Source organism: Antedon bifida, chromosome 6 (assembly GCF_963402885.1).
Source record: "Antedon bifida chromosome 6, ecAntBifi1.1, whole genome shotgun sequence".
In the NCBI taxonomy this organism is placed as follows: Eukaryota; Metazoa; Echinodermata; class Crinoidea; order Comatulida; family Antedonidae; genus Antedon; species Antedon bifida.
This window is the reverse complement of record NC_136231.1, coordinates 20,627,192-20,639,153: the sequence shown is the minus strand read 5'-3', so window position 1 is coordinate 20,639,153 and position 11,962 is coordinate 20,627,192. Positions and strand designations below refer to the sequence as shown.

The window sequence follows — 11,962 nt, the reverse complement described above, 5'->3', positions numbered from 1 at the left end:
TTAGCTTTCTTCAATTCTGAAAATTCATATTTATTATATAGGTTAATATGCATGTAGGCCTATGTACTGTAGCTCGCATTCTATATGCGCTATCCGAATAATTAAACCCAATAGTCGATTGGCGGCGAGCAGAGAGAAGCTGGTCAAATTTCGCTTAACGACATTCTTTAACGTCATTTTATTTTACTTTCTCACCAAAATTAACTTCATATTTTAACCGTTTTGACAGATCATTTTATCTTTGTAAAAATATAAGCACATTTTCACAAAGACTGGGTGAGAGAGATAGGTTCTTTTCACATGAGCCGAATGCTGATCGAATATGCACGACAGAGCAAGATCAATAATTTAGAAAGCTATAGAATGTTTACACACAAATAATACTCAGTATAAACCATTACAAAAGACTGTAGCCAACTAATGTACTTAAAACATTTATGATTGTCTAGCGTGGATCCGAGGGACCTGGTGTGGGTAGTGTAGGGATGATAACACGGTGAAAAGCAGGCCGGTGTTTAGTATTTCTTCACATTTATTTAGTTACTGCACCCACTTCTATAATTTTGTCCATTTCAGGATGCAACGACCGGTTTCCAATTATTTTTGTTTAACAATCAGTAGGCCCAGTAAGCATTGTGTGTAACATAAATATAATCCGAGATGAACAAAGTCCTAACCTAGATGTACTGTACATATATTGTAGATGGAGAAGCATTCTATATACTTAAGTTTAGATTTTTCTTTTTCTGTTGTTTATAAGTTTATTAATATGGATTATATTTCCGAAATAAAAAGAAATTGAATTGAATTGAATAACGGGTATAGAAGCGTAGGCCTACTCCCTACGGCCGTTGTGACCCACATACCCCAACATTCCAGTAACAAACATTCTAGCCTATTTAATTTTCCCAGCCGCTGACAAACGTACAGTCTCCATTGGCCAAATATTTACCATGGAGAGGATATGATCTTACTACTGTCCGTATACCGTAATTCTAATAGCAACACTCTAATAGTAACCCCCTTCGAATAGTAACCTACCTTATAAGTCAATCTGTAATAATAACCCATTACTCTAATATGGGGGTTATAGTCACAAAAACTTATGATGCAGCCGTATTTTGACAAGAATAAGGAGTTAATGCATTGATCTCGGGAGTGGGGTAGGATTGAGTGTTTTTGAGTTTATAAAATAAAGTTAGAGTTCAAATAAATTTTGCTATGAGTTTGCACCGGAAAAGTTGGGGGTGGTTTACTATTTTCAGTTGCCTAATTTAAGATTAGTAATACCTGTAGTAAACTAGCCTACTCTAATAGTAACCCCCTTCTAAGTAACCCACCCTAAAAACAATCAAAGAATAATAACCCAGGGTTACAATTAGAAGATTTACGGTACGTCTCATAGACTTTCTTCTCCCACACGTGCTTTGGGGTTTGCGCGTGCCCAGTCCGCTTTCCAAATACCATTTTTTTCAATCGAGTCCTATTATTTATAAAGGCAGTTGACGTTTCATACTTTTTTTTGTCATATCAACGGCGCGGCGAGAGTACAAGTGTTTGTTAAGCTGGCACGTGGTTAGGTCACATTTGTTTTTGTTTTTTATTGTACGTTTTTCTTTCGATGGAAAATATGAATAGTTTATTAGCAAAATACATTTTTGAAGACAAAGTAGCTGATACAGATTATCTGTTAACCATTGCAAGCGAGTTTATAGAAATTTATCATAGGCGTGTTGCAAGACAGGAATCGGAGCGCAGACAGCGGCTGTGGCGATACCTCCACTACCGTCGAGAGTCAGTCCTGTCAATGGGCATATTGCTGCAGGCCGCTAGAGGCTTAGATTATGGAAACAAAGAGAGAAGCTGTTGGGCTCTACCAAGAAATCGCGATTGGTGGGAAAATATGGTTTTAAAAGAATGGAATGATGAATTTTGGTTGACGAATTTTAGGTATAGAATGTTAGCTGAATGTTATGTCAAATGGCATGACTGTTATTGTACAATTGTTGATACATTGCTTTATACTAGTCTAGTAGTTGCTCAAAATGTATGGAACGCCACCATGGAAAAAAATAAAGGACCCGAGACATAGTTTTCTCAATCGGACCAAATAACTTGCTGTAAAAGCCAAACAAAATTGTGTCATTTTCAACTAAAATAAAATTTCATTTGAACTTTATGACTATTTATTTGAATAATAAATCACCCCTCCCCCCCCCCCCCACACCCCCAATAGAATACCATTTTGGTTAAACGACCCCCTGAAAACCCCCACACAACCTAGAATAAATGCCCCGGGCCTTCATTTATTTCCTCGAATAAATTTCCAGATTATAATCTGATCTTCCTATTTTGAATAGTGCCCTCTATGGTTTGATGTATTTTTCAAATTGTTATAGCATCCTCTATAATTTGGATATAGAGGGTGCCTCCCAATATTTCAGTTTTCTAAGTTGGGAGGTCTGCAAAAGTATTTTGTTAAAGATTTAATAAATTAATAATGCTGAATTTGCTTTCAGGGTACACCAATCTAATGACTATCTATTGTTCAGTTTGATAAACATTAAAAGACAAAATGGGTATTTGTTTTATTTGCAGAATGACTAGAGCGACCTTTATGGCCGTTGCGGAAAAGTTACGGCCATTTATTGAGAAAGAAGTCACCAGCATGAGAACACCAATCACTGTAGAGCATAGGTTAGCTATTACGTTATGGCGGCTGGCAACAAACATTGAGTATATGAGCCTTTCAAAACTATTTGGAGTTGGACGTTCAACTGTTTGTTGCATAGTGCATGAAACATGCCGAGCAATAGAAAAGCATTTGATGCCAAAAATTATTCGATTTCCAGAAAATAGGGAACTACTTGTAAGTATTATTCCCACCTCTATATTAGGAACATGATTTGGACTAAACAAATATACCCAGGAGATGTTCCTACCTCTCTATTATTAGTATAGATAGCATGATAAACTAAAATATACAGTAGGCCTGTGAGATATGAGATAACCCTTGTATTTTGGTTTCAAATATTTTGGTATGGAAATGTACAGTATACTTTTATTACAGACAAAACAAACATAAGAACCATAGCCATACAAAATAATTGTATATTGTTGAGCATATTTGTCTGAGGTCATGCCTTAAGGGTCTTTCACACCTGTTATGGCACGGTTCCGGTCCGACGAATCGAACATCAATTCGTTTTCAATACGCTCCACGTGGCTATGCACCAATCGAAACATTGACGTTCGATTTGATTTGCCAGCGCCAGCCCGGAACCGTGCCGGAACAGGTGTTTTATCCAAGCTCAAGAATGGTGGGGCCAAGGTATGGTGGTTAGTTAGATAAAAATAGGTTTGTATTCTTAACACTGAAAATGTCTTACATCAGTCCTATAAGATTCAATCTCCAGCTAAGAAAGAGTTTTAATTTTAACAGAATTGTCTCCAACTAGTTTTATATTTTCCAGAATACTGTGGACCAATTCAACACTAAATGTGGGTTTCCGCAAGTAGCAGGACTTATTGACTGTACCCATATTTCAATTAAGACGCCCAAGGACTCATTGGAAGACTACTTGAATCAGAATGAATTTCACTCTGTCGTACTTCAAGCTGTGGTAGATCATCGTGGAATGTTCATTGACACAGACATAGGCCAGCCAGGATCTTTACTGGAAGCTAATGTATTTTCACTGTCATCTCTACATAGAAGCTTAAGTAGAGGAACACTGTTCAATCCAAATCCAACACAGTTAATTAAAGGAGAAACGGTTCCATTATTACTTCTTGGAACTTCTGCGTATCCTTTACTTCCTAATCTTATGAAATGTTACTCTGATAATGAGCAAATGACAGAAGATCAAAAACATTTCAACTTGCAATTGTCTTCAACTCATGCAAATATTCAAAGTGTTTTTGGAAGATTAAAAGGTCGATGGCAGATTTTAAACAAAACCAATCACAACCAATTAAATTCTATTAATTCACTTGTACATGCATGTTGTACTTTGCATAATATATGCGAGAGTAATGGTGATCCGTTTCAACCAGCATGGCTTTCTGGTATTGACAACAGTACATCAAGGAATGAACATTGTGAATGTCCACTTCCTGAAGCCTCAAAAACAAGACATGCACTAACAGAATTTCTCAAAAATTAATAGTTTTATGGCTTCCAATACAAATTATTTTGTGGAGCTTAATTCCAATTTAATCCTGGTGTAGTTTATGCGAAAAACAAGGTACATTAATGTGCATCATTTAAATATAAACAATTATTTATTCAACTTTTTTTTACAGCCGCTCCGGCTTCAGTTCATTAGCGACTTTTCGTCTTCGTGACGCACCACACATCTATGCGTGCCACGCACCTACACTGTACACGCATATCATGTAAATCGATTGGCGCATAGCCGCATGAGCATCGTGAAAACTAAAAAATTGAGATGCTATTTTATTCACTATACACGTTATTAGCGCTTAGCTGGCTATAACTTGTGATGCAACAAGTATTCTTTATTATGGACCATTGCTATACCTCAGTAGGTTAGACTTAAACCTCTGTTTTTGTTATATAGTCTTTTTCTTTGAACCTGCATAAACAATATTTTTATAATACACCAAAAATGCATTTTTATTATTATATATTATTTATTATTGCATACATTATATCAAATACACACTATTGTATATAAGCCACTGTTTGTTTAGCCTCTACTTAAATTAAACATGCATACTGACACATGACACTGAATTTTAACAAATCATGGTTTTTTAGATCTTCGGAATTAATCAGAAATTCTAGACTAGGTAATTCTTGTATGTCCGGTATTTCTGAGATTCCAGAAAAAGTTTACTATTGTGTAAATTACCAAATTGGTCAATGTGAAAGGGTTTAAATGATACAAGAATTTAGCTGAAATGGACATTGATATACTATTGTAACTTTTTTTCTTAAGCTCTGTCTACACTATCAAAATAGTTTGACAAAAAAAGTGTGATGTGCCCAAATATGGTAGTAATATGCCTAAAAATGGTAGTGATATGACATCATCATGTGCATATATGGGCACACCACATTTTTTTGTTACATAATTATTATTGCATAAATTAAATTATTGCTAAATTTTACAAACATGATAAAAAAACACAAAGTTGCTTGAAGTGAACTCAAAATAAAATATTTTTTAAAGCATGTAATGAAACCAAAACCACTCAATAATTGACAAAGTTTCACAATCATATTTAAGGGATGGTGTTCGATACACTTACTTACTTACACTTAATTACTTTGTCAAGGATACAAAATATTAGTTTTGTACAGTATGGATATATATACTGTATTTTCCTGATTGTTTTTTTTCGTATAAATGATAAGTTTGTAAATTGTGAAGTTGTATTTTAAAACCCAAAGTACTTGGTACTTGTAAGTACATATTTTAATTCATTAGTATAAAAAAAATATTGCAATCTAACTGCATATTGCTTAATAAAAAAAGATAAATACAAAACTAAAATACATTTATGATTTATTTAGTGTTTGTTCAGGCTTCAAACAAAGAAATTATTAATTATATAGCAATAGCATTGATTTTATAGTGTGAATGACACTCAACTATTGCAAGTGGTTATTACACATTGTTTGTACAGATAATTCTTAAACACTTATAAAACATTTTTATGTTCTACTAAAGCTACTAACAATAACATATAATAAATCAGGAAAGGTTAAACATAAAATATACATGTAAACTAGTTTTAAATGTTTTTCACATCACACACAATACTGGGAGGGAAATTTTTAGGTGTGATGCAGTAAAACTCCTTTGAGACATCCCTGTCCAGGGGACACCCCTATTGCGGGTTTTCTGTGATTTAATTGACCTATTAATTGGTTGGATATTAAAAAAAGAAAAGAAAAAAAAAATAGCTGGTGTAATAAAGTTCTTGTAAGTGAATGATGGTTTAATGGTGCAAATTTGAATAGTGAACACTTAAAAGGAATTTAACCAATGATTTATTTGTACTTTTTTTTCTGTACATACAGATTCATCAATGTTTTTTTTCTTTCTGTATTTTACGTTTTGTGAGTTCTCTAAAAATCCAGATGGTTACAATGTCAGCTGCAATGAGAGCTAGCATGTATCCGAATATATCAAAGAGTGTGGGTTGATGGACATTTGAGTAAACCTCCCTCCTAGATTTAAAATCAAGAAATAATGCATCCATAAGACAAGATGTCGAGCCAGCAACAAACACATGGAACAACTGATGACTATGCCCTAAGATATCAAATTTCCCTGGTATCAATTTCTGAGGATACGGCACAGAAAAGAAAAATGAAGCAATGATAAAGAGACATATCTGAGCAACATGAAGACTATCAGCCTCATTAAATGACCAATGTATTAGCCCGTGGGGTAAGCGATGTACCAGGAAGGGGGAAACAGCTGTCAGGTATCCAGATGCAGCAGGTAACATCTGCCATACTTTACGCATTGGTGGGTATGGACGTTCATAACGATATTTAGCATAAGTACAACATGCACATAGTAAGTATGCAAAGGTCCAATTAAGTGGCATGTAAACATTTTTTAGGTAACTTAAAAACTCAGGATCTGAAGCAAGATAAAAACAACCTATACCTCCACCAAGCCCATATATACTTATACCCATGTAGTCAAAATAAAAACTCACATAATGCATTAAATATGAGTGAGAGTGAAGCAGATGCGCTAACATACTCAACAACAGATACACAAAGCTAGCAAAACAAAACAAACAAAATATTTGAGCAAATTGGTCTGTAATATCAAGGTGTTGACAGTAATGTATGGACTTACAAAGGATAAAAATACATCCTATGCCATGCGTCCATACATTTAATGTCTCATTATGGAACTGAAACAGGCTTTTAAAATAATAGAGTAGGGGTTGGTCAGGGCGACGGTAGCCAAACTGGATGTACGGTTCACGAAATATTTTAGGAACTTGTTGCACTGTTTGAAGATCTTCTTTGTGCTTTAACCAATCTGATAACGACGTGTCTATAAACCACATTTTGTGTCTTGGTAGGTGTACTGTAGAATACTGCTGTAAACTGGCTGTCTATGTAGAAAGGCGAATCTGAAAATTAGAGTACAATAAGTGAGTGAGTCAACATTTATTTCTTACTAGTCAAAGGTGATGAAAGGTGTCTGTTAGTAAAAAATGTAAGAGATACAGTAATTTCCTGATAGTAGCGGCCGAGTAGAGGCGTTACTTCAAACTGCACTCTACCTTTATTTAGTCGATGGGATACAACAATATCATATGGTGAATCTAAATGGTGAATCTCTATAACCTGTGTTCTTCTATTGGAGTTAAACATGACGCCTAGTTTGTATAGTATGCCTATGGCATCGCCACAAAGTGAGTTGATTGGTCAATACAAATTTTCACTTCACACAAAATAATGCATTGGCGAACCTAAACAATTTACTTTACCTTTTATTGGATTTTATGGTTGGACCTGTATGTGCCTGCAGCACCACAATCTTAACATTGGATACCTTTTCAGCCAGTCTTCTATAAGGCCTACAAAAAAAACAAAAAAGTTTTGAACCCATTCTCACAAAATCAAAAAGAGGGTTCAATAATCAAACACCCCTTGTTCATTCTCGTATTTTAATACCTGGGAAATGCAGGAATACCAGGGCACTTCTGTCATCCCCTCGTATCACGGTACCTGTGTAACACTGTCCCACCAGGAGACCTGGCAGAAGGACCAGATGGCAACATCTTTTTCTAGTACTAAGATTACATGGCAACAACATGTGGCAGACAGTGTGATATGCGAGGGGAACATTTCACTACTGCCTACACATCTTCTTACAATACCCAGTACACTCCCGTCTCGTGAGCCCCTATACGTTTACAGGGCAGCTAGTGGTGTAATTGACCAGGCGGGCCTGTAGAGATCAACCTCGGAGACCTCGAGCTGGCTGGGCCCGGTAGAACCTGCACCAAATCTACTACGACAACAGTGAAAGTGAGGGGAACAAGGCCAACAGCCATTAAGTCGCGTGCTACAATGCATAGTGATACCGGACCGACAGACAGACAGACCGACAGACCGACCGACATAGTGAACTATAGAGTCACGTCCACGCGACTAAAAATGTGCAACCATCAGTGGTGTATCATATTCATAGCGGCTGACTATTTTTTAAAATATTGATTTAACAGAAACAGAATTCAGATACAGTACTTTTATCTTTCAGGCATGTCATATAAGCATTTGACGACCACCTCTCATCTGGTGGACATGCTTCCTGTGCCGATCTCTCTGACACACAACAACAGCTGTCTTCTTATATCACCCACTGTATCACAGGGCCTTTGCTTTTTACCAATTCGATATTGGCACGTTCAAGGGTATCGGACATGTAATAGACATGGGTGATGCCCCAGCTATCCAACACTTGCAGTTAAAGAGAAATTAATAGAGTGTTACAAGCTGGTGTGATCCAACCGTACTCAGAGTGGGCATCACCACCAGTCCTAGTGTGAAAAAATTATTGCATCAACAGGCTCTGAATAATGTAACATCCTTGGTGGACGCCTATCCGTTGCTGTTGGTAAGAGATTGCATCAATACGCTATCCGGAAATATCTGGTTCACTAAGCTTTAGGCTCTTTGGGGTTATTGGCAGAACCCAATGAAGGAGGACCAGAAGACCACATTCATAACACCAAGCATGGTTTGTATGAATTTGTTAAAATGCCCTTAGCCTTTCCAACTGTTTTTCGCGTGCCATGAGAAATGATTACTATACTAAGGGGTATAGAACACTACAATATCATCGTACTTGCTGGGTACTTTGAAGACAATCTAGAAAATGTAGCCACTGTCCTGGGTAGATAAAACACTAACCTGAAACTAAACTCTAAAGAGAGATGGTTGAATTTCGTTGACGATTCATTGTAGAAGCTGTCCAGAACTGGCCTACTCTGCAAGATGTACAATTAGTTTCTTGACCTTACAAACTACCACAGGGAATTCATCAATGACTTTGCCAACATTGCAGTACCGCATTATTACCAAACACGAGCAATGAATTCATCCTTGCATCAGATCACACCATTGGTGGTGAATTGTTGCACGTGCAAGCTGGTAAGGAATGAGTAACGCTAACATCTACCGAACAACAGAATTACTGTACGACCATTATTAGGAATGGCCACTAACTGCTAGGAAAGCCTTTCCATGTCAGAACCGACCACAGTGTCAGTTTGACTTTGCTTTTATTTAATTGTAATGGTACACAAGGGCAGCTGACCAATTGGATGGAAGAGCTCAGCCAATACACTATGGTGGACGAACATCGAAGGGATAAGTTACATGCAAACGCTGACTTACTGTCTCGTCTGGGGGTTGTGAATGCTAGACAACCTGCTCTGTGAAGTGGCACATGCATGTGAAATGGACAAGGACGCTGATCTTCAGCCTATCCACAGTGTTCAGAATGCCACGACAAAAGCCCAACTTATGTTCTTTCCAGCCTGGCATGAAGTTATTTTGGTTGAATTGAGACAGCCTTCACCTGTCCAATGATGGCATTCTATTCCTAAAGCACAAGCGCCTCCTTGAGCTACATCACGACCTTCCTTCGATATATCATAAGAGGTATGTATCAACCTGTGACGTTCCTAACCATGATAAGAAAGGTAGTTACCCCTAAAACGAGTTTCATGCAGGTGCACCAATGGAATGGGTACATATCAAATTCCCTGGGCCTTTACCTAAAGCCTTGTTGCACTGGACTTAAAAATTGGTAAATTTTATTTTTTGATCTACTCACCAAAAGCTAGCCCACTTCCTTGTCAGAAAAATAGAAGTAACGGCTCGAGCCGGGACTTCTTCTCCAAGTTCCTAACACCTGAAAGCTACATGACCACCCTTACCTAGTCAATCTGAGAAGCACATGATAGCAAGAGTTACTCTTGGGGAGACACAGCAACTCATGAGAAGGTACTAAACCTACCCTTACACTCAAAGTCTTGATTGAACCATGACAAACTCAGATCTTGTCTGGGTGGTTATAGCTAATTACGATTTATCTCGTTCAGATCCGGATATTGCCGATGCCAACCATACGCTGGACACTCTATACTGTTCCTGCCAGAAACCTTTGACTGGGCCATTGATGATCCAGTGCGGCTATTGCAATGTTTGATACCACGTCGCCTGCATGAAGATCTTGCCATTAGACAGTTAACATTAACTGGTACAAATGTGCAAAATTCAGGGACTAAGAGGTCTAACCTGAAATGATTAGACAAAATTATTGGCTAATTGTTTTATTTTTACCTCTGTAGGTTGACGTCAATTTCGACCAATATCCGGCTGAGGCAGCAAAAGGTATGGGGAATGGTGGCCTCTTTCCACAAGAGAGTAGGAGGAAGCAGGGCGGCAACTGCTAAACGCTTCGACTCTAACAGTGTAGACTGGGGGAGCTGCTACTTGGTCTCAGAGTCAAAGCCAACCATCATACCAAGAGGTAGAATCTTGTTTCTGGGTTGCACCAAACTTTTGTGCACAACATGTGTGGACTCAACATTTCCCACCATGCTTCCAATATCCGGACACTGACTGGGAGTTTATTGGAAGACCAGAGCCACCATGGACAAAATTGTCTGCTATCTTAGTCTAAATGAGGATGCAGGGGGCATCAACCAAAAGGACATGCATGAACTCCAGGCAGCAATAGAGAGGGTGAATCACTTGAGTAGTTTATGATTATGTCGCTAAACCACTTGTCATGGACTTCAAGAGAATGGTCCAGCTAGCCGAAGAGGCCAAGAATTCCCTCACCCAGTCATCTGGCACCTAGCCTAGGACTGCAGCGCAGACCTTGTCAGCTGACTCTCGCTCATCCAAGATCAAGGCGAGGAGAGAAGAAAATGGCGTTAACTCATCAAGAGCTTTTGACTCGCATTTCCATCCTGACGGTTACAACACTTGGCTATATACTGCAAGACCAAGCCAGTAGTTGGTGTCACCACTTTCACTGCTTTGCTCTATCAGGTTATCGAATGGGCGCACTGCCTCTTGTGCATTTGACCGCAGAGGTAGTCGGGAAGATCCTAGGCCAGTATGCAGAGAAAGTCTTGGGACTTGATCTGAAAGAACGGTTGGCATCTCTTTCTGATGTCCTGAGGTCCGAGCCAACAGCAGCAGCTCCATAGATGTCTTATTTGTTTTGAGTTCTTTTTTGCATGAAAAAAACTGCATTATTTACTTTCATTATTTTTAACCAGAAGTTATTTTGTCCAGGTTTCCAGCACATGACCACACCATCAGAGACTTTTCTTGTTGTATAAAACCAGCAGCAGAGAGAGTAGCCTAGCTAGCTAGGGCCAGGCCTACAATATTTACTAGCTAGGGCCTCTAGTACTAGCTAGACTACTCTACTAACTAGGCCTAACTAGCTAGGGGCCTACTACTACTAGGCCTACTAGCCTAGTTAGTAATACTAGGCCCTAACTAGTACTACACTACAGTACTACTAGGCCTAGGCTAGCCTAGGCCTAGGCCTAGCCTAATATAAATAATAGATAGCAATTTTAAACTGACACTAGCCTAGGCCTAGGTAGGCTACCTAAACACTCTAAAGATATTCTCAATAGAGGTGCAAAAGTGCATCAATATTATCAACTTACACAGAATAGTATAGTTTCTAAAAAAAGTAGGATCAGCACACAACGTACCGCACCGGTTTTTTGTTCGCTGCCATGCTGCTCGCTATATGGATGCTGTTGTTTTGTGTGTTGTTTGTTGCTCATTGAACGATACCGCCCTCTCTAGTTAGTGGTTGGTCACAATTTATATTACACACCTAGCTAGGCCACCACCCTTGTGGATTTATAGTCTCCTCTCCCGAAAAAAGGGATTACGACGTACGTACGGAAGTGA

At 38.2% G+C, this 11,962-nt stretch overlaps 2 protein-coding genes across 3 annotated transcripts; one reads left to right on the top strand and one right to left on the bottom strand.

Moving 5' to 3' along the window:
- The first annotated feature begins 1,564 nt into the window (after positions 1–1,564).
- On the top strand, positions 1,565–4,292 carry LOC144845925 (uncharacterized). The gene is made up of 3 exons (XM_078703444.1): positions 1,565–1,950; positions 2,599–2,869; positions 3,474–4,292. The coding sequence occupies exons 1-3, from the start codon at positions 1,622–1,624 to the stop codon at positions 4,164–4,166; spliced, it is 1,293 nt and encodes a 430-aa protein (XP_078559570.1). The 5' UTR covers positions 1,565–1,621; the 3' UTR covers positions 4,167–4,292.
- Positions 4,293–4,652: 360 nt separating this feature from the next.
- Positions 4,653–11,813, bottom strand: LOC144845928 (membrane progestin receptor beta-like). Of its 2 annotated transcripts, none has more exons than XM_078703448.1 (3): positions 11,758–11,813; positions 7,492–7,581; positions 4,653–7,131 (listed from the first exon to the last, which is right to left on the bottom strand). In XM_078703448.1, the coding sequence occupies exon 3, from the start codon at positions 7,063–7,065 to the stop codon at positions 6,058–6,060; it is 1,008 nt and encodes a 335-aa protein (XP_078559574.1). In that variant the 5' UTR covers positions 7,066–7,131; positions 7,492–7,581; positions 11,758–11,813; the 3' UTR covers positions 4,653–6,057. The 2 variants fall into 2 exon arrangements, with proteins under 2 accessions (XP_078559574.1, XP_078559573.1); XM_078703447.1 differs by having other exon boundaries at positions 11,710–11,804.
- Positions 11,814–11,962: the final 149 nt, after the last annotated feature.